This window comes from Sphaeramia orbicularis, chromosome 16, assembly GCF_902148855.1.
Source record: "Sphaeramia orbicularis chromosome 16, fSphaOr1.1, whole genome shotgun sequence".
Taxonomy (NCBI): Eukaryota; Metazoa; Chordata; class Actinopteri; order Kurtiformes; family Apogonidae; genus Sphaeramia; species Sphaeramia orbicularis.
Genome location: NC_043972.1, coordinates 57,578,983 through 57,603,262, shown reverse-complemented (window position 1 = coordinate 57,603,262; position 24,280 = coordinate 57,578,983). Strand labels below are relative to the sequence as shown.

The window sequence follows — 24,280 nt, the reverse complement described above, 5'->3', positions numbered from 1 at the left end:
AGAGGCAGGTGTCCAGTTAACCTAATACTAACTGGTCAACAGTGTGACACTAAACCTAAATCACAGAACTGGATGTATTCGTGTTGTCGCCGTGAGCTGAACACTGATTTATTCTGTATGTTTGTGATTTCCACCTGAACTGGACCGGACAGACTCGCCTCTTTTTCTGAACCTGCGGCTCGTTTGTGTCCTGGTCCATCATCCACCGCTGTTTACAACGGCCCAGGTAAGAGATTGGACATGTCACATCACACTGGTAGGAATCTGTCATCATGTGTTCTGATATTCATAAATGCATTTGTATTACTTTTCCGGCAGGAAAGCGAAAAAGGGACCAGGACCATGGAGATCCAGACTGGCTGTCCAGGACCAGCTGGACCAGACCCTGGTCCAAAAGCCTGAACTTTTCACATGTGTTTATTTCCCTTTTAATGTCAAGGCACCTTTGTTTTGTTTCAAATTTTAATATAAAAAAAATCTAACCTAATACTGTCTGTTCATTTACAAGGCATCAAAATATAAGTACAAGTACTTTTATCAGTAATATGCAGTTGAGTTAAATGCAGGCATTTGAGTAAATCTGTCTGACTTAAGGGTTAAACCTAGACTATATCTGTGTTTATTTCTTTTTTAATGTCAAGGCACCTTTGTTTTGTTTCAAATTTTAATATAAAAAAAATCTAACCTAATACTGTCTGTTCATTTACAAGGCATCAAAATATAAGTACAAGTACTTTTATCAGTAATATGCAGTTGAGTTAAATGCAGGCATTTGAGTAAATCTGTCTGACTTAAGGGTTAAACCTAGACTATATCTGTAAAACAATAGAAATGGATCAGAACCATCCATCACACATAAAGTTAGATGTGATTTAGTTTAAGGAATGAGAAGTTGAAAATACATGTTCTACCATTTTTAAATAGAAATTTAGGATATGTAATGATGGTTAACTTCATTTAAAATGTTTTCCAGGTAGATTAAGTGATTCAACAACCAGTAAAATGTTAACCCAACCCGTCCACTTTAGTACTGTGTCATTTTATTGAACTAGAGGGTAGTTTGTGAATGGACATGAACTGGACTACAGTTTCTGCTACTGCTCCTTCATACATCATCAACCTGATTTGAATAAATTACCCTGAACTTTCGGGTGCGGTGGAAACGCAGTTACCAGGAACTCTTTTACCCCAAAAAGTTCCTGGTAAATAAGTTCCTGGTAATAAAGTTCCTGGGCCTTTTGGTGGGAAAGGGCCTATTAGTTGTGGGCTGACACTTAGGTTTTGAAATGTGAACATTCTCAGTATTTGAAATCAACATGATTCCTTCATTTTTGGTGAATTCAGGGCCCTTTTCTGATTCCTTGGAACATAATTCTTCCATACAGCTCCTTTAACTCTTAGAACTCTATTTGAGTTCTGACAGATCAGATCTCTTTCAGCCGACTTTGGGAAATCAGCAAAGTAGGATGTGTGTGTGAAAAAGGTGACCAGTGCCTGGACTCCAGCCACTGCTGTTTACATTAGCAGCAGGGGTTTGGGCACCAAAGGGATTTGTGATGTCACACTAGTCATCAACGTAATAATGATAATAGAAAACATTTGACAGACAATAACCCTTTGCAGCCAATTCTCAGCCCTTGGGCCCCAATAATACATTGAATTGGCCTGACTTTACTTTCAGTGACCAAACTAAACAAGTTTTTGCAGAGTTTTGTGATTCTGTAACTATTTAAAAAATCTGCCAACACTGGAGAGAACCTGACATTTTTCATCATCAATTTCTCTGTTATTTGCTTTTTCTGGTCTCATACAGGAAACACATCTCTTAAAGCTATACCGTATGATGTGGCATTTTTACACTTTTCTTTTGTCATCTTAAAATGCTCCTAATAAGTGTGTGTCACACTAAAACGTAAAAGAAATCCACCAGGTTTTGAAACTCAAAAATGTTTAAATCTCATGTATTTCTGATAAAATTCTGACCAATCATTTTATTCAGTCCGAATGAAATAATTGGCCGAACCTGGCTGAACCTCCTGTCAGTCATCCATTACGGATGTCCAGCATCCGATCCAGTATCGGCGTCCCCGCATCCAATATGTGTCCCCCTGAACCTGACGTTTCACTGGTGCTGCTCCTCCTGTCACTGACCACAGTCTACTGTCTAGGATGTGAATGGATAGAACTCAAATGCGAATGTGGAAGGAAAAAAAAACAGATTTATTAACAGAAACAACAACTAAGGAGAACAAACAGGAGTCCGATGAATGAAGGATGGATATAAAAGTCCGGAAGTCAGATGTACTGGACTGAACAAGTCTACATAAAGGTCAGCTTTTATGACCATGGGACTCATACAGGTGCAATTACATGGTGTCACACAATGTAGGATTATGTAAGATGATAAATGTATGGACTATGAACCCTCAAATGTCCACGGAAAATTTGCGGAGGCCACATGTTCACAGTACGCGCCCGTCACCAGGGCACCTCATGTCCGTGGTGCAGTGAAGACGCTAACCCAGTAGCAGACCCTTAAATACAGGGTCTAGTGCAGTGGTTCTTAACCTTGTTGGCGGTGCTGAACCCCACCAGTTTCATATGCACATTCACCGAACCCTTCTTTTTTAAAAAATATAATCTGATTTTTTTCAAATTCAAGACACAGGCATATGTTTTACTGGTGCACAAAATGAACCGTGCATTAACATCACTGTGTTCAAAGAACAAAACCAATACAGTGCATGAACTCACAACAAATTCCATACCTTTTCACAAAGACATGATCTTTTTAATACTACCACACTGAAATGGTTTTAATTTTTAACCTTATGTATTCCAATAATGAGCTTATTGTATTTATGCTATTTATCATTTTTAACATATTAACACACACCCATCACCTAATTTCCATCAGGCTACAATAATAATGAATATTTACTGTAAATCAGTGTGAGTTCTGCTGTTGTGTATATGTATGTGTAGGCCGTCAGGTCAGCCCGGTTTTCGTTTCATCTCGCTCCGAACTTTCCGAACCACGCAATTTTGACATAAAAAAAGATAATTGCATGTAGTGTATCAAAAAAAAAAGTTCTCGTTATACTCCTTCAGTATTTTTGTGATCGTTGTTTTATTACGGCACTAGCTCGGCTTTAGCGTAATACGATTTCTCCATCCCCGACGGTGCGTCGGTCGTCACATGATTGTAACTGACCAATGCAGTGACCGAAAAATGTAAACAAATGCTACACATGGCTGCCTCCGTGGTAAACAGGAAGTAGCAAAAGTCATAACAACGATGTGAAAAATATTCAAATAATTCATCGTCAGACGAATGGAAGAGATTATAAACACTTCCGGATGTGTTGTAGTGCTATAAGCAACAACAATACACCGCGTATTTGGATGTCAATCAGAGAAAGAGTCTCCGAAGCCGGAACACGGACCTAGCCCGACACACACACCCGACTAATGAGTCGAGTGTGTGTCTTGACCTCCGCCGAACCCCTGAGACTGACTCACCGAACCCCTAGGGTTCGATCGAACCCAGGTTAAGAACCACTGCCCTAGTGATTAAACAGGAGCCGCGGGCCGCAGTAGGTGGATGATGTATCTGATTACTGAGGGAGGGGTCCGCGGACACGCCGATGCTGGACCGGACCTCCGCTTCTGCTTCCTTCGCGTGCATCAGGTGAGAGGATGAGAGAGGAGCTCAGGCAGAGGGAAGTGGGCGGGGCTTTGGAGGGAGGCGGGTTGTTCATGTTCAAACTTTTACTAAGTGCTGTGAGAAATGCCACATCGGTAGGTATAGCTTTAAGGAGAACCCATCAAATATTGGTTGTTTTGAAAATGTCCTGTCGATGACCTAACCAGTTAATTTTGTCTGTCTGCTCAATCTGGTCCTGAAGAGATGTTTGTTTTGTTACATTCCATCGCATTTCAGTGACCACCTCTTCTTCTTTCTCTTTGTTTTGATGTAGAAAGAAGCTGAGGGTGGATTTTAAGTGAAACCTAAAAGTTGTACCAGGCGAAGATTCCACCTGATTCCAGCAAATATGGAAGGAAAACTCACTTGTTACCAGTGTGGGAAGACTTACACCCACATGCATCAGTTTAAGACACACCAATGCATCCACAGTGAAGAAACACCATATAAGTGTGACCCGTGTGGGAAGACTTTCACCCACGCGTCTTCCCTTAGGACACACCGGTGCATCCACAACAGAGAAAGACCATATGCATGTGAGCAGTGTGGAAAGGCTTTCATCAAAAAGGAGGTGCTTAAAATCCACCTACGCATCCACAGTGGACAAAGACCACATGGCTGTAACAAGTGTGGGAAGACTTTCATCCAAGCGTCTACCCTTAGTAAACACCTACGCATCCACACTGGAGAAAGACCATATGAGTGTGACCAGTGTGGGAAGACTTTCACTCGAAAGGATACCCTTAAGACACATATGAGCGTCCATGGCGGGGAAGGACTGTATGAGTGTGAGCAGTGTGGGAAGACTTTCACCTATATGAGTAAACTTAAGACACACCTACGCATCCACAGTGGAGAAAGACCATACGACTGTGACCAGTGTGGGAAGACTTTCACCCAAGCGTCAAACCTTAAGATACACCTTCGCATCCACAGCAGAGAAAGACCATATTCATGTGAGGAGTGTGGAAAGGCTTTCACCACAAGTAGTTACTTTAAGAAACACCTACGCATCCACAGTGGACAAAGACCATATCACTGTGAACATTGTGGGAAGACTTTCACCCATATGAGTGATCTTAAGATACATCTACGTATCCACCGTGGAGAAAGACCATATTACTGTGAAACTTGTGGGAAGACTTTCACCCATGTGTCTACCCTTAAGGTACACCTGCGCATCCACAGTGGAGAAAAACCATATACTTGTGGAAAGTGTGGGAAGACTTTCACCTACATGTCTAGCCTGAAGGCACACCTATGCATCGACAGTGGACAACGACCATATGACTGTAAACAGTATGGGAAGATTTTCACCCATTTAGAAGAAAGACCACATGACTGTGACCAGTGTGGGAAAACTTTCTATCAGATGAGTAGCCTTAAGAGACACATACGCATCCACAGTGGAGAAAGACCATATCACTGTGAACAGTGTGGGAAAACTTTCACCCAGATGTGTCACCTTAAGTCACACCTAAGCATCCACAGTGGAAAAAGACCATATGACTGTGAACAGTGTGGGAAAACTTTCACCCAGATGAGTAGTCTTAAGAAACACCTACGCATCCACAGTAGACAACGACCATATCACTGTGAACAGTGTGGGAAAACTTTCACCCGCATGAGCAGTCTTAACATACATATACGTGTCCACAATGGACAAAAACCATATTATTGTGTACAGTGTGGGAAGACATTCGCCCACAGTAGTTGCCTTAAGACACACCTACGCTTCCACAGTGGAGAACGACCATATCACTGTGACCAGTGTGGGAAAACTTTCTCCGAGATGAGTAACCTTAAGAGACACCTACGTATCCACAGAGGAGAAACACACCGAAACAATTTGAATGTTACCAATGTGAGCAAAGATTCTTGCCACACTCTGCTCTCTCCAACCATCAACACAGATGTGAATCATCGTTTGGACCAGACAGTACCTCAGCATCAGATGACAACAAGAAATGCAGTGTCTGAACCAGCAGCACCGACTTCTTCTGCCAAGAACATCAAACTTAAAAACCTCCAGATCTGGCTCCATAGAGTCCAGATGTAAGGCACACCTATGCTGTTCAAGAGTTCAGCAAGCAGGGGATCCAAAAGTTAAAGTAAGTCAGACGAGACAACTGCAAGGGGAAATCAGTAGGAAGCAGAGTGGGGGAGGAAGAAACAGCAGGACAGCTCAGAAATCACATCTGCTCTCTTCTGTTATCAATCTTTTTATTCAGAGTCAGTTACAAAACCATCCACCATTACAATTTGTCCATATTTTTGAAAAATATGCACAGAGTGAGTAAACCAAAAATACAGCAAAGGAAAGCAAACGTAACAAACATACAATTCAACCCCCCCGCATCCCAGGACTTATGGCATATCACACCAAGGGAGGCCACGTAAATTGTAATTATATTCAGGTTGAGTTATCAATATATTGTTGAGGGGGTTGCCAAATCTGAATAAACTGGTGTAGTTTATTTAATAATGAGAACTGGATTCTCTCTTAGTGAGAGAGTTTAACCATTTCTTCCAACCATAATTTAACTGAAGGAACTTCTGATTTTTTCCAGAACAACAAAATAAGCTTTTTTGCTCTGATAAGTGCAGAAGTTAGCAGTTGACAGTGGTATTTGTTAAGTTGTGAAAATGAATGAGAGGCTCCAAGTACAATCAGAAGTGGGTCAGGTTTCAACTCTATATGAAGCATATCTGTTAGAGTTTTAAATTTGTTAGTCCAGTATGGAATTAATTTAGGACACAAAACATAACTAGGGAGTAGAGTGGCTTCTTCAGTAAAGCATTTGTCACATAATGGGGAAACTGTTGGAAAGAGTTTGTGTAACTTTGTCTTTGAGTAATGTAGTCTGTGGATGATCTTAAATTGGATAAGCTGGTTCCTTGAATTAGCAGAACATTTGTGAATATTCTCTAAAGTGTTATCTCAAAGTTCATCATCTAACTCCCAAGGTAATAATAGTTTTGGAGTTTTCATTCTAGTTTAGTTTTAGTTAGTTTTGACCTTTTTTTGTCTAATTCAGTTAGTTTTAATTCATTTTTAGAGCACGTTTGTTAGTTTTTATTAGTTTTTGTTTTCTTCTAAATGCTTAGTTTTAGTTTAGTTCAAGTATTAATTTTAGTTTTGTCATTTCTTTTCTCTTCTTCTCTGTCGTCATATTCAAATAAATCCCAGACAGGACTCTGCTGCTTTCTCCCAACTTTAGTCTCCATGTTTCCAGGTAGAGTGGGGACCAGAAGACGACTGGAAACCACAAGTGACGGACCGTAAATTGTCGTATGGTGCCACTAGCTACAATTGTTCAGATGAAATAAATCGTTTTCGTATCGATCCGACATTGACAAAGATGAAAACAAAGGGAATTTCATCCATAATTTTTATCTGTTTTAGTTAGTTTTATAAGCACACAATACAGTTTCAGTTAGTTATTGTTTTATTCTTTTAATTATAGTTTTTATTTATTTCAGTTAATGAAAATGTTTTTTCAATTCTAGTTTTCGTCATTTTGTTAGTTTTCGTTAACGATAACAACCTTGCTAACTCCATATTCAGATCCTGTTCCCAGCATGTTTTTAGACCTTGCACAGAGGGACGTCTGCTCTCTTCGAAAGACAGTCAGAAAGACTTCTGATTGTGTTTACACATTTCAGGGCAGTGATAGAAAGTGAAACAGTGATTGAAATGATCTATGGTGGTCTGAAAAGTAGGTGTAGTCCAACTACAGAAGGTGCTTTGATGTTTTACAACAGGGGAGTTAAACTCATTTTAGTTCAATTCCACATTCAGCTAAATTTGATCTGAAATGGGCCGAACCAGTAAAATAATAACATAATAATATATATATAATGACAGCTTCAAATTTTTGTCTTTTTTTTAGTGCAAAAAAAACATTAAATTGTGAAAATACTTACTTTTATAAACTATCCAAACAAAAAAGATGTGAATAACCTGAAAAAACTGATTTTTCTTAAGAAAAATAAGTGCAATTTTAACAATATTCTGCCTCAACTTATCATTTCTACATGTGCATTATGGATCAATAATATATAAATATATAAATAATGTCAATTCCAAACTTTTCTTTATGTTTTAAAACGAAAAAAGTAAATTTACATTATGAAAAGGTTTACATCTACAAACTATCCTATCAAAAGATGCAAATAACATGAACAATCTGAAAAAAATAAGTGTAATTTTAACAATATTCTGCCTGAGTTTATCATTTACACATGTACATTAGAACTTACAGATCACAGTGGATCTACAAACACACAAAACATTTAATAACAGACAGAATATTGTTAAAATTGTACTTCTATTAAGACATTTCAGGTTATTCACATTTTTTGCGAAATTATGCTTTGTTTCAGTGTAAATACATGAAAATGCTTTCATTTACAAAGACAAAAATTTGGAGTTGTCATTATTTCTATGTTATTATGATGGTATTTTACTGATCCTGCCCACTGGGGATTGAATAATTCTGAATGTGGAACCTGAACTAAAAGGATTGTTGATATCTTCAGTGTAATTTTTGCATTTCATAAATTCATCCCGCGGGCCGGACTGGACCCTTTGGAGGGCCGGATTTGGCCCCTGGGCCGCATGTTTGACACCTGTGTTTTCCAGTGTCTTCGTATCAGTCCTAATGTGGTCCTGACAGAGACCCAGACCCCCCCTGACCACTCAGTGATCAGTTGTCCAGTCTGATGTCCAGGGGGATGACAGAGTTCCTGAGCCTGTTAGTGGAGCAGGTCAGAGACAGCAGCCTGGAGCTGAACACACTCCTCTGTCTGATCCCAGTCCTGTGCAGAGGATGCTGGGGGTTGTCCAGGATGGACACTATCTTCTCCAGGGTCCTTCTCTCTGCTACTGACACCAGGGAGACTAGCTCTGTGCCCCCCACTGAGCCAGCTCTCCTCACCTTGTCTGAGCCTTGTCTGGATGATGTTCTCACTGTCACATTCACCACGAGAAGTTGATGTACCCATGTGATAAGTGCACCGAGATCCTCTGGTCGTCCAACTTTTACAAGTGTCACCAACAGACTCATACTGGACAGAAACCTTACCAGTGCAGATTTTGTGACAGATCTTTGATCACAGGTTCACAATGTCCTAAAGAAGAATGTGGCAAAACTTTCCACAGAGGACACAAACTGAACATACTGCTACTTATTGACTTTGTGGACATTTAATCAGTCACTTGTTGTGATTCTGTTGCTGGTTGGGGTTCTCACCTGTTCATTGTTCACAAATGAAACCAGCTGCTCCTGTCACAATTTTCCACAATTGTTCTGTGCAGTTTAAGTTGAATAAAGGCAACACCGCCACAGTTATAAAATGACAGAAAGCAAAGTATTGCAGACCGCCTTTCTTTTTTCCAAATGTTACTTTTTTTTATGTGTATCCAACATACTGTGGTGAGATTTTTATACTACTTTTTCCAAAATTGCATTTTTATTGCATGTAAAGTTTGGGACTTGGAGATTTTAGGCATTTGATCCGTGACCACAAAGTTAGTGTTTTTTTGTTTTTTTTGATGGTTTTATTTGGAACTGGATAATGAAAATTACAGAAAGTAAAGATATTTATACCTACTTTAAGGTACCTTTTACAAAATGTTTGTAAATTATAGATAAGTATGTGAACTTTGCATGTCTTTTTCTTTGTTCTGTTATGGAAATGTTCAACTGATAACCCACACACAAAGAGGCGGAGAGAAAGTTAGAGTTAAAATAAATAAATGCATTTATTGAGAAGTCAGTCACAGAGAAACTCTGTAAGTGAAGTCTGATTAAACAAGAGAAAACTAAAGATTATATAGAACCAAATCCAACCCCCTCAAACTATGATGTCATTCCTTACGTACATCGTACCACCCCATACTACTCCTTCTCTGCTCCGTGAAGAGGTCATGATGACCTCTCCACTCTAACCTTGCTTGGATCCAATCTGGAGTGCAGGCGCCATTCTCTATCTACACATTCAGACATTTAGGTGTTTGGGTTTTAACTCAAGGCAAGAACTCCGTTCCTGGGTTGGGGGTGTTACAGAGTGGTAAACATCACACATAATGAATAATGACTCAGCATTAAAAGAAGATGTACTAACAGTATAAAATATAAAGAGTATAAAATATAAAAAGTAAATTTTTCCACCACATTTCCTCCCTTTTGATTATTCAACCGAATCAATCATGCAAAAACATAAAATTTACATACGAGTATCAATAAATGATTATAAATGATTATCAACCCAAAGACAACCTAATTAAGCCATATTTCTCCAGATATTCTCCAGATAAATTATATGTAGCCAGATTTCCAGACTTTGTGTCTTTTTTCTTTTTAGATCAGGTTTGACATTGGAGGACAAATAGCAAAATACTATAAACATCCACCCATGATCTATCTGCTTTTGGACATCAGTCAGAACAGTAATTTCCAGCTTCACAATTTTTGTTCATTTGACAGGATTACACGTTGCTTTCTTCATACACCATCAAATCATCATCAAGATCATCTAAGTCATCAAAATCATAATTATCATCATCATCATCAATCACTTCATGCTATACCATACTAAAAGTACCAATCACACTGCTAATTATTGAACGTATTATTGGAATGATGCAACAGGATAATCCGAGGAGTAATACAAACACACCAAAAATCACAGCAATAATTTTCATCAACATTGCCTTCCATCCCCCAGACAGCAGCCAGCCCCAAAAATCCCAGCCTGTTGTAGTGTATGCAGTGTTTTCCTCATGTAGGACTCGTCTAGGGTGATCAAACTGATTGTGGAAACATCAGGTACATAGGTACAACACTGGTCGCCAATAAGATGACAGACACCTCCCTTTTCAGCCAATAGGAGATCTAAAGCTGCCCTATCCTGTAATGCGACAGTGCGGAGAGCTTTCATCTCACTGGTCATTAAACCCCTGTTCAACAGACGCAGTGAGATTCTCTAGCTCCACAGAAAGTTCTTCTATGTACCAAGCTAAACAATCAGGGCCGTACATGGGAATAATACTGATTTCAAACTTATGGCCACCTGAAATCCGATCCCGTTTTACACAGGTGTGAGGCGGTGACATAACTGGGCTGATGGTCAATTTGGAGATAGCTGGAACCAAATAAGAGAGGTGACATGTACCTGCCCATCATGCTGGGAAATACAAATAAGAGTGTTGACCACACGTCCACACCATATCTGTAGGACAGCCATACCCATAATCAGAAGGAGTTAGAGCTACGGTGGCATTATATGTGGTAGTAACATTAAAAATAAAATAAAATAAAATAAAATAAAAATATGAGGTCTTAGCATCATAATGTGTCAGTGGGGATGGTGTACCTAGTAATGCCGTGAGATTGTAAAGGACTATAACTGGAGAAAAGTAAATTTATCAGCCCTTTTTTCGCATGCTACCTTGAGAGTAATGTTACACCCAGATGTGTGTCCCAAATTATACCGTGTGTGTTCTGTGACTGGGGAATGGAAGCAAAACTGTGGAGTGAAAAAAAGATTAGACAGATCTCTGAGCCGAAAAACAACATTTTTCTGTACCATAGTAATATTAGTGTCTCTAGAGAAATTTCTTGGATTTCTGAAGGAAGGTCACGTTGGGTCTCAACCCCAGCCAGGGGTACGCCGTGACAGACGGCCACTGTCCATTTTATCATTGTCAATAGTGTGTGATTGATCGAGAGAGGATAAGGAGCGAACAGAGTATCTTCATGTGAGCTGTGTGGCATCAAACTACACACATAGCATGACTGATTAGTGACACGTCGTGTCAGATCACGTGTCACTCGCCACCATGTGTTATCGCTAGTCGTGGTGATCAATGAGGTGGAGGTCACGTCCGTGACGTCCCCGAAGCTCCTCTGACCCTAGCTGTCCTCCGACAGACCAGGGCGCAACAGGAATGTGATGCGGTGGTGAAGGATCAGATACCTGATAGAATGTGTCCATGTACCACATGTACAGGCACAGGAGGGTGATGCAGATGACAGCTGACCCTTTGATCACCTCCATCGTCGTCGAATCAGTGTATGTGTGGGGCAGGGGGTCTTCAGTCACTCGCCAGTGACCAGGCAAAGGATAAGTGTATATGAGACGTCACTGGGGTCGTTACCACCGCTAGGTTTCAACCAGTGAGTCTTGTGAGTGTGGGTGCGTGATACAGCTGTGTCCAGCTCCGGTGTCCAGTCGTCCAGTCTACGCTGTCGATCGATGCTCCGGCCCGTCCTCGGCTGCAGCAGTTGGCGGTTCTCCCAGAAACCGCTTACAGTGGATCGCATGGATCCACATGGCACGTTCAGCAACCTTGACCACTGTGTGCGTCGTCAGGAGCACCTGGAAAGGGCCTCGCCACCTGCGCTGTTTCCAGTGCTTTCGTCTGAAGTCCCGAACCAGGATCCAATCCCCCGGCTGCAGCGGATGGAGCAGCCCCTCTGCAGGAACCGGTAATGCTGATTTCACCAGTACCTGTACTTGAAATAGTTCAGAGGAGAGTTTTCTACACTAAGACACCATGTCATGCTCCAACAATGATGTCAACCCGGTTAGTTGGGGGGCCTGGAGACCTGTATATGGGGTCTCCCAAACATAATCTCAAAAGGACTCAGCCCACTTCGACTCCTACGTCTCATTCTCATTTGCATGAGAACCAGAGGTAGGGCCTTGACCCAGTAAAGACCTGTTTCCTGACAACATTTAGCCAGTTTTGATTTAGGGTGCTATTTTCCCTTTCAATAGCCCCCCCCCCCCCCCCCCCCTGATTGTACTGCGGTCAAGCCAGCTGACTCTTCTTTTTCCGCGGTCAGTCCAGCTGACTCTCCTTTTTACGAAGTCAGTCCAGCCGCTCCAACATTTCCAGTGCTCCCGTATTACACACTTTACGATAAAAACACGGAGGTGGTTGAGAAAGTCAGCGCAAGGATGCTACAGCGTGGATCATCTTCCGGTTTTCAAAATAAAATGTGGGTTATTGATGGGCAATAAACAGACGTGTCAGTGTGATTCTTCACTGGTTTTTAACCATTCTATCGTCCGCGGTGACTTGCCGTACGTGTTTGCCGGCAGCGGTGATTCAGGATACACCCCAGACCCTTTGAACAGATTAAAACATTTTGTTTCAATCTCTTCAATGAATATTTATCTTGTATTGAGCTACAATGCTAACATTTACAATGTTAATTTCATTAAAAATAGGGAAATTATTCAAATGTAATAAAAAGAGGTGTAACTCAACCAGCCCATGGAGTACTACGATCCTGCAGTGATTTGGGGTAAATAGGTCACATGACCTGTAAGCTATTAAGCTAAAATGCTAATATTTACACTAAAAAATTCCTTAAAAATACCAACAGTGTTAAAACGTCACAAAAATGACCGTAACTCATTTAGCCAGTACCGTTTTACAATCCTGCAGTGATTTTGGGTCAATAGGTCACATGACCTGCAAGCTATTGAGCTACAATGCTAATATTTACATTTTAAAAAAAATTAAAAATACTAACAGTGTTAAAACGTCACAAAAATGACCGTAACTCATTCAGCCAGTGCCGTACTACAATTCTGCAGTGATTTGGGGTCAATAGGTCACATGACCTGTAAGCTATTGAGGTAAAATGTTAATATTTACATTAAAAAATTCCTTAAAAATAGCAACAGTGTTAAAACGTCACAAAAATGACCGTAACTCATTCAGCCAGTGCTGTACTACAATCCTGCAGTGATTTGGGGTCAATAGGTCACATAACCTGCAAGCTATTGAGCTAAAATGCTAATATTTACACTAAAAAAATGTAAACATTAGCATTTTAGCTCAATAGCTTCCAGGTCATGTGACCGATTGACCCAAAATCACTGCAGAATCTTAGTACGGTACTGGCTAAATGAGTTACGGTCATTTTTGTGACATTTTAACACTGTTGGTATTTTTAAGGAATTTATTAGTGTAAATATTAGCATTTTAGCTCAATAGCTTGCAGGTCATGTGACCTATTGACCCAAAATCACTGCAGAATCGTAATACGGTACTGGCTGAATGAGTTACGGTCATTTTTGTGACATTTTAACACTGTTGCTATTTTTAAGGAATTTTTTAGTGTAAATATTAGCATTTTAGCTCAATAGCTTGCAGGTCATGTGACCTATTGACCCAAAATCACTGCAGAATTGTAGTAGGATACTGGCTGAATGAGTTACGGTCATTTTTGTGACGTTTTAACACTGTTACCATTTTAAATGATTTTTTAAATGTAAATATTAGCATTTTAGCTCAATAGCTTCCAGGTCATGTGACCGATTGACCCAAAATCACTGCAGGATTGTAGTACGGTACTGGCTAAATGAGTTACGGTCATTTTTGTGACATTTTAACACTGTTGGTATTTTTAAGGAATTTTTTAGTGTAAATATTAGCATTTTAGCTCAATAGCTTCCAGGTCATGTGACCGATTGACCCAAAATCACTGCAGAATTGTAGTACGGTACTGGCTAAATGAGTTACGGTCATTTTTGTGACATTTTAACACTGTTGGTATTTTTAAGGAATTTTTTAGTGTAAATATTAGCATTTTAGCTCAATAGCTTACAGGTCATGTGACCTATTGACCCAAAATCACTGCAGGATATTAGTACGGTACTGGCCGAACGAGCTACGGTCATTTTTGTGATGTTTTAACACTGTTGCTATTTTTAATTTTTTTTAAAAATGTAAATATTAGCATTGTAGCTCAATAGCTTGCAGGTCATGTGATCTATTGACCCAAAATCACTGCAGGATTGTAATACGGTACTGGCTAAATGAGTTACAGTCATTTTTGTGACGTTTCAACACTGTTGCTATTTTAAATGATTTTTTGAATGTAAATATTAGCATTTTAGCTCAATAGCTTGCAGGTCATGTGAGGTATTGACCCAAAATCACTGCAGGATTGTAGTACGGTACAGGCTGAATGAGTTACGGTCATTTTTGTGACATTTTAACACTGTTGCTATTTTTAAGGAATTTTTTAGTGTAAATATTAGCATTTTAGCTCAATAGCTTGCAAGTCATGTGACCTATTGACCCCAAATCACTGCAGGATTGTAGTACAGCACTGGCTGAATGAGTTACGGTCATTTTTGTGACGTTTTAACACTGTTGCTTTTTTAAAGGAATTTTTTAATGTAAATATTAACATTTTAGCTCAATAGCTTCCAGGTCATGTGACCTATTGACCCAAAATTACTGCAGGATATTAGTACGGTACTGGCTGAACGACCTACGGTGATTTTTGTGACGTTTTAACACTGTTGGTATTTTTAATTTTTTTAAAAATGTAAATATTAGCATTGTAGCTCAATAGCTTGCAGGTCATGTGACCTATTGACCCAAAATCACTGCAGGATTTGTAATACGGTACTGGCTAAATAAGTTACAGTCATTTTTGTGACGTTTCAACACTTTTGGTATTTTAAATGATTTTTTGAATGTAAATATTAGCATTTTAGCTCAATAGCTTGCAGGTCATGTGAGGTATTGACCCAAAATCATTGCAGGATTGTAGTACGGTACAGGCTGAATGAGTTACGGTCATTTTTGTGACGTTTTAATACTGTTGCTATTTTTAAGGAATTTTTTAATGTAAATATTAACATTTTAGCTCAATAGCTTACAGGTCATGTGACCTATTGACCCAAAGTCACTGCAGGATATTAGTACGGTACTGGCTGAACGAGCTACGGTCATTTTTGTGACGTTTTAACACTGTTGGTATTTTTAATTTTTTTTTTAATGTAAATATTAGCTTTGTAGCTCAATAGCTTGCAGGTCATGTGACCTATTGACCCAAAATCACTGCAGGATTGTAATACGGTACTGGCTAAATGAGTTACGGTCATTTTTGTGACGTTTTAACACTGTTGGTATTTTTAAGGAATTTTTTAGTGTAAATATTAGCATTTTAGCTTAATAGCTTACAGGTCATGTGACCTATTTACCCCAAATCACTGCAGGATCGTAGTACTCCATGGGCTGGTTGAGTTACACCTCTTTTTATTACATTTGAATAATTTCCCTATTTTTAATGAAATTAACATTGTAAATGTTAGCATTTTAGCTCAATACAAGATAAACATTTATTGAAGAGATTGAAACAAAATGTTTTAATCTGTTCAAAGGGTCTGGGGTGTATCCTGAATCACCGCTGCCGGCAAACACGTACGGCAAGTCACCGCGGACGATAGAATGGTTAAAAACCAGTGAAGAATCACACTGACACGTCTGTTTATTGCCCATCAATAACCCACATTTTATTTTGAAAACCGGAAGATGATCCATGCTGTAGCATCCTTGCGCTGACTTTCTCAACCACCTCCGTGTTTTTATCGTAAAGTGTGTAATACGGGAGCACTGGAAATGTTGGAGCGGCTGGACTGACTTCGTAAAAAGGAGAGTCAGCTGGCTTGACCGCGGAAAAAGAAGAGTCAGCTGGCTTGACCGCGGAAAAAGAAGAGTCAGCTGGCTTGACCGCAGTTTTTTGGCCCGTAGGATGATCAGTCCACCAACCTCCGTTCCCCGCCCGACAGCACACATGGAATCCTGCCGACAACGCCAATTTGTTATACAAATTTTTCCACCACAGTTCTATTACTGACAACTCTCTTACTTGCACTAAATATTCTAATAATCCATCCTGAGCACATGGTTCCATAACATTGAAGCTTACCAAGCGTACACAAATATGAATTAACATCAACTTATGTATTGATGAAGAACAGGGTGGGTCAGAATTACTCACATTTATTCCCTTTTTAGAATTTATTAGGTGTATGGAACAATCACCGGGCACATGTCCAACAGAAATTTTGGTTCCAGTGAATTATCTAGAATTTTTTTTATCCAGTTTCGATCAAAACGTCCTCACAAGAATACCTATGTGATTTCTTGGCCTATAGGTACCTATAGGAAGTAGTGGTTTTCTTCTGCTGCCATGCAGAGTGGTGGCTTCCTCACACTCCTACCAAATGAGGTAGAGAATTGGGTGGAGGCTTCTGTGTCTGACTTTATCTGATCGACTGAGTGTTTGAGTTCCCTCCTGAGGAGATGAGCAGTGAGACTGAAGTTCCAGCAGAATGCACAAACTGTCATCTTTTGTTAGCAATGAGAAAAGAAGAACATTAAGGCACTCAATTTGACCTTTTTCTTGTATTAGCTATGTTGTAGATAATAAAGTTGGAATAGGAAACATATCTGTTTTTTTTTCTTCCAACAAAATACTCTGTACTTCTGAGACTATAGTTCAGTGGTTCCAACCTTTTTTACTCCTGACCCCATTTTAACATCATAGATTTCTGTCCACCCCAGACATTCAAAACAGAGACTTTTGTTTTCTTTCTAAAATTTATCTGTTTTTGATCCTGTAATAATTTTCTTTTCTCTGTTTGAAATCCAGGTTAATGTTAGAGGACATTTAGTCTATATAATGCATATTATTGTGGACAGAGGCAGTAAATCCAGGTGTAGATTACTGCACAAAGGGAGAATTGGATTTTCCTTGGTCAGGATATGTACAGTCAGTCCAGCTGTGATTTACAAGGAGGACAATTAATACTGAAGAAACAAGAACTGAAACTATGAATTATGAAAGAGCTGCAGCATCTGAAACTGACCACAATGAACATTTGACAGAGAAACAGAACCACAGAGAAACAGAACCACAGTTTGTCTGATATGGATTGGGATTGGCTCTGTCAACTCAACACAGAGTTTTATTAGTAAATTGTTGTTTTTTTTATCAATTCCTAGAAATTTCCGGTGACCCCACATGGGGTCCCGATCCCAAGGTTGAACAACACTGCTGTAGTCTGTTTTGATCTGTTATTCAGTGGGTAATGTGATCTGTTACTTTCTTTTGCCCTGAATGAAATTTTAATTATGGCACATTTTTGCTCCAACACTAACTGGTGTTATAGAAACACATATTAGTTAACATATTTAATTGTATTTTATGCGAAGTTTAGTCAGAAACGGGGCATTTTAGCCATTTGAGTAAGTAAAAAAAAAAAAAAAAAGATTTTTTTTTTTTATTTGATCCGTTACCAGGTTTATTTTTTTTAAAACTTGTATATATATATATATATATATATATATATATATATATATATATATATATTTTTTTTTTTTTTTTTTTTTTTTTTTTTTTTACCACAAAAAACATGATTTAAGTTAATTATTATACCTGCCATATCAAAGTACTGATAAATATGGATCAAATTATGTTTATAAGTTTGTTTAGGTTATTTAGCTGAAAGTGTATGCCCATTTGAACACCAATGTGATGATGAGGTTTTGTATTGACAAGTGAAGAGTCTGGTGTGTTTATGAGGGACAAGGGGTCTGCCTGGGGATCTGGGGGTCTACCTGGGGGACAGGGGTCTGCCTGGGGGACAGGGGGTCTACCTGCCAGCCTTTTCTCCTGACACCATGCACAGACCCCCAGGAACCACAGCAGACCTACAGTCATGTCCATACCAGGATCCAAATGACCTTTGACCTCCTGAAGGCACACTTTCACTGTCTTCACCACTTAAGGGTAAGCCCTTTGAGGTCATGTGACATCACTGTGGTCTGTGCTGTCCTTCACAATGTGTCCTGAGGGAGAACCACAGTGAAGGACAGATCCACACCCATGGACGGACAGACTGGAGATGCACCAGGACTGATGGACGTCCATTTACAGATGGAGTTCCAGTCTGGACAGATGCAGTAGGGTGGGGGCACGTGAGGGGGTCCATCTCAGATCCCGTCTTCATTGGGCCCCAGGCGGCTGCATCTGAAACAGTAGCCCCTCCCCCTGTCAGTATTCACTGTTGTCATGTTGGCAATAGCAACAGAACTGAAGTGGATAGAAGAGATGCACATTCAAACTGTTGTTCTTGGCTCAGATTCATATCCTTCTTTAATGGAATTGCAGTCATTTACATCTGAGAGTAGGCAGGACTGAGTTCATGAAATATATGAAAACCTCCACAGACTGAATAACATGAGTCATTTGATCCCATTTCTGTGGATACCAGCACACAGGAGAGGAAAAGAAAATGAGACAGTGGACACATGAGCTGAGAATGTTGTAAAACTAGAAGAAATGATGAACATCCCTTTGAGTAAATCTGAGGCAAAGGCAAGAATTAAAAGGAACATTTTCAAAGAATGGCAAAACAGATGGGATACAGGAAAAGAGGAAAACATCTGTATGCAGTTCAGCAGCAAGTGGGAACGGAGAGAATAAGCAAAAGGAGAAGAAAAGAAGAGAACGTCTAAACAAGGCTGAGGGTAGGACATACAAGACTGAAGAAAAGAATGAAGCTGATCAGGAAGCATCCGACAGGATTATGGAATTACTGCCAAGAAGAAGAATCAGTTCAACATGTTTGTATTCACTGTCAAAAGTACACCCAAGAGTGAAAGAGATTAAAAAAGGATGATTACATTTTTACTATTATTATTATTATTATTATTATTATTATTGTTATTGTTATTATTATTATTATTATTGTTATTGTTATTATTATTATTAATAATAATAATAATAATAATAATAATAATAATAATAATAATAATAATAATAATAATAATAATAAATTATGTGTACGTAGATATACAATGTTTTTTTTTCTTTTGTCAACTCTGCTCCACACTCCATCATAGTAGGGGGCGCTAATCCACCTTAACGCTAGGTGTCACCCGCCGTAAAAACTAAAGAAGAAGAACCAGTTCCGGTCCACTGCTCCACAATCAGTAACTTATCGAATTTGAAGCGTGTTTGGAAGCTTCAGTCTCTGAGGTAACATCACTCCACACAACCGTTGTGTCACTACTGTATGTATTGTTGTGTCAGTTGTGCTTTTGAGCAGTGGGGTTGACCACTGAAAGGACTGACTTTATTCCTTTGAAAACTTCCATTTTGGGGGAAGGTTTGGTGTTAGCATGGGTAGGCTACTTCCGGGACTGGTGCTAACTTTAGCAGTTCATTCATTCTGGAATTGTTCTGAACTCGTAAGGAGAGACAATTGAGCGTTTTCCGTTGGACTATTCTAGGACTGAGGTCCAAGCAGAAAACAGTGTTTATCTGTGAACACTGTGTGTCTGCCAAGCTCTGCTCTGAGAACACACACAATAAGGCATTCACCAGCGGATAGCAGAGCGGCTAACAGCATGCTAGCGTTAGCACGGACGACAAACTCATTCAAAACTCAACATGAACAAACTCAACAGTATCCTTATAGGATGAGTCGGTTCTTACAAACGCCAAGTGACAGAAGTGTGTCTTCCTTTAACTCATGAATAATAACTTTAATGAATGTGTTCCGACGGCGTTCCACTCAATGTAGGAACATCAGCCCCTCCAGAACCCAGAGGTAGGGCCAGATTTCATCCACCATTTTATACAAGCGGAGTTTATGGAAGTGTCACAACTGTGTTTATATAGAAGGATCTGTCCAACTGTGTTTATATGGAAGGATCTGTCCAACTGTGTTCATATAGAAGGATCTGTTTAACTGTGTTTATATACAAGGATCTGTCCAACTCTGGACACCAGCTGTGTTCTGATGACGATTACGAGCTGTGACAGAGTCCGGCAGATCAGAAAAACACAGTTGTTTTTATCGATGTTGAGTCTTTGTTCCAGAAACTCATTACAAGGACAGATATCATTTAAAGTTTTAAAATGTGTTTGTTTAGCTTTTGGTGATATGGGTAGAGTAAGGTGTCTGGTTTTAATCCTGACTATAATCTCTGTAGGATAATCTATTGACAGATTTTTGTTTTTTAGTGATAATGGGAACAGATTAGGCATGAGGGCACCACATAGGATTTAGTTAGTGTGAGTATGGGGGGGGGGGGCGCTGAAATCTCGCTCCATTGTCTCAGGTACTGATGCAAAGTCAAAAATGCCCATTTCTTCTAACCTTCTAACCAAAAAAAATCTTGATGTATGATTATTTTAGAGTGTTTTTTTGTGCATCCACATTTTTGTTCATAAGGATGAGCAGAGTTTTTTTTTTTTTTTTTTTTGAGGGAGGCACAAGGGTTAACAAGCCAACAATACAGAATTTGCTGACAGACTATATAGTCCCATTTAAACACAGATGTAGCTCATATTATATTCAGTCTAATCTGTTTTTGATATCTGTCCAGTCTCAGTGTTGTAGTGTGTGCAGAAGGGGTTCATGGGTGTGTCAGATAAATCTGGTGCCATTTCACTGAGTAGAAGCAAAATGATTGAATTTTAAATATGTAGAAATTTTCCAGTTTGCACTTTTCAGACGGTCCCTAAACCTTCGCTCACTAACTGGCTCCACATTTGTGGTAATGCCGTCTACTGATCATTAAGGACCATTTGTTTGGATGTAAACAGAGTTGTAGTTACATTACACCAGTTGTAAAATCACTGCATTGGCTCCCTGTGTGCTTCAGGATTGATTTTAAGGTCCTTTTAATAGTCTTTAAATGTCTTAATGGTCTTGCACCTTCTTATCTGTTAGACTTGCTTTTACCTTATGAACCCTCGCGGATCCTGAGGTCCTCTGGCACTGGCCTTTTAACAGTTCCAAAAGCAAACACAAAAACCTATGGTGAGGAAGCTTTTCAGCATTATGCTCCTCGCCTTTGGAACAGCCTGCCAGGGAACCTCAGGGCCGCAGAGAATGTAGAAATTTTTAAAACCAGGCTCAAGACCCACCTTTTTAATTTGGCTTTTAACTAATAGCTCTGTTTTATCCGCTCAAAGGTTTCATAGTTATATTTAATATATATATATATATATTAAGATTCTTTTAACCAGTGCTTCTGTTTTATCATTTTAATGTTTAATATTTTTATTATTTTCATATATGTCTTAAATTTAGCTTCTTTTAATCAAGTCTTTTATATCTTTTTAATTTTTCTTATTCTCTGGTGTTTCATCAGAGGGAGCCCTCCACGCCGGGGGGCGGCTTCAGACTCCGGGGGCTGTGGCGCCTTCTCTCACTGGGTCTGCTCCTTTCTGGTGGGTGGGGGTCCCAGTTGGCCCTCTCCCACTGGTTGGGGTGCGGCACTGTGTTGCTGGTACCTGGTTGCCGAGGTCGGTGGCTGCCCCCGGGTGCGGATGGCTCCCTGAGAGAGCGCCTCCTCTTTTACTTTTACGTTTTTGTTCTGGTCTACCCATGCTCAGTCAGTCTTTTTAAGTATGTGTGAGCTTGTGGGTTTGCGTGTGTGTGTGTGTGTGTGTGTGAGTGTGTGTGTGTGGGTGGGTGGGGGGCGGTACCGATTTTTAAACTGATATGTAAAGCACTTTGTGCTACAGTTTTAATGCATGAAAAGTGCCATATAAATAAAGATTATTATTATTAGTTTCCTCTGTGTGTTACCAAAGCTGCATACAGCCGTCATTTGTGTCTCAATGATCAGTGAGACGCAAAGTGTGAATCAGTGAATCTCTTGCCAACTTTAGCGTGGTGAGTCTTTGCGTTCTTCACGTAGGCTGCATGTATCTCTGTATTGTATTGAAGCCCTGAACCAAAACGGTTCCACCCTACTTTTCAGTCACCCAGTCGCCCCAGTTCTCAGTCACATTTAGTCCCTCCCCAGCCAGCATGTCCATGTGGGCCCCAGAAGGGTTCCATTTGGGCTGCATAGAAGGGTCCCATGTGGGTTTGTCCACAGTTTCCATGGTGACCCCACATGTGTTTGACCAGATCAGAATCAGAGATCTGAATATGTCATATTATTTATTCTTCACACTATTTATCCCATGATATTTATGTCATGTTATTTGCACTACTGAAATTCTATGTTTTACAAATATCTTAGTTTGCAATAGTTTTTATTTTTTAATGTAAATAACTGTGCCTTTTTCTGATATTTGTTGTTATTTTACTGGTATTTGTTGTCTGTCTGTAAATTCTGCACTGAACTTTAGAGCTTTACCTCAGTTTTGTTGTACTTGCTACAATGACAATAAAGAGATTCAGATCTCTGATTCTGATTCTGCTCTGGTCAAACACGTGTGGTCACCATGGAAACTGTGGACAAACCCACATGGTACCCTTCTATGCAGCTCAAATGGAACCCTTCTGGGGCCCACATGGACATGCTGGCTGGGGAGGGAACACTCATTAACTCCCTCTTCAGCCCAAACATTAGTGTGTGTGCTGCAGCTGCTCTTACACCTGTGCTGTGGGCGTCGACCTAACTTGACGTGGCTCTAGTGTGATTGGTTCGGTGCGGCGCTGCTTAATTCTGATTGGCTGTTCTTCTGTCTGTCTAAACATGGGCCAATGAATTCTATTGAAATTGTATCGAGCATGTCTCATATTTCTATCGAGGAAAAGTTAGATCGCGATATATATCATTTTATGGCCCAGCCTTTGCTGATTGCTACGTCATCACAATCATGGACCGCTATCGCCCACCCCCACCCCCACCCCCACCTCCCCAGCTCCAGATCAAGTGTGTTTTTAGTGAAATAAATGGCTTCTCCTGCAGAGGTACAGGCTGACAGGGGAAAATGCAGAGCGTCTGTGTTTCCTCCATTATAACCCACAGCTCCTAAACTGGGAATATTGACTTGCAACATTTGTTATCATTGTATCATTTTTATTATGTAAATTGAAGGAGCAACAGCAATATCATCTGAAGAAAATCGGCAGCCTGTATCGGCTAAGGCTGATGAAAAAGAAAATCGGTATCAGCATCGGCCCTAAAAGATCCCCACATCTACATATTTTCTTGTACTTACGTGTATATCAGTGCGCCAAGTCTGGTCCGAAACATCTTTATCCCAGGGTTCAAAACATCCAGGCCAGGTGTGAACTGTCTCATGCTCCAAATGTCCAGGGTCTGAAGAGACCTGCTCCTAGTTAGTGTTAGTAGCTAACTTTAGTTAGCTAGTACGAGTGCTAAACATTAGCTTATATAGCATTACCTGTCTATATGTAACTTTAAAGCAAAATGATGTGTGTGTTGTCAGTTACGTTATTAACTAACCATATGGTACTTATTTTAACATAGCTAATTAAACGCTAATGTTACCCGGGTACAGTAATGTTAGCTTTATTGCTAAAACCCTTGTGTTTGCTAGCTATTCGCTTTCACCTCAGCCTCGTAGCTCCTCTTTTTCATGAACACCTGAACTTTCCCTGTCAGACTTCCACCTGGCATTAAACTAACTTTTATGAATCTAATAATAATAATAATAATAATTATAATAATAAATGTGATTTATAAGCGCCTTTCACGACACCCAAGGACACTGTACATCAGAGGATAAAAAAGACAATGCATAGAATACAAAATAAATAAATAAACAGATAAAAGAGTACTTACAATACATCAGACAAAAATCGGACAGTCAGACATTTGGGATCAGAAATGTTTGTCGTTGCAGCTCAGTGGGAACTGGCAACCTGGATGAACAAACACTACTGACTTTGTGATTGGGAGATAGGTGATGGGTGGAGCATCAGACCAAAACACAACCTGACAACAGAAACATTAGGCCCTTTCCCACT

General features: G+C 39.8%; 2 protein-coding genes across 2 annotated transcripts in view; both read left to right on the top strand.

Moving 5' to 3' along the window:
* LOC115435843 (zinc finger protein 208-like) overlaps positions 1 to 6,755 on the top strand; it is a 99,984-nt gene extending 93,229 nt beyond the window's left edge. Inside the window, exons 3-4 of the mRNA XM_030158455.1 lie at positions 319 to 388; positions 4,006 to 6,755. Coding sequence (XP_030014315.1) covers positions 319 to 388; positions 4,006 to 5,765 — 1,830 coding nt within the window. The 3' untranslated portion in view covers positions 5,766 to 6,755. The remainder of the gene's footprint in view (positions 1 to 318; positions 389 to 4,005) is intronic.
* Positions 1 to 24,280, top strand: part of LOC115436317 (zinc finger protein 239-like) — a 34,092-nt gene that overhangs the window by 5,496 nt on the left and 4,316 nt on the right. The window lies entirely within an intron of this gene.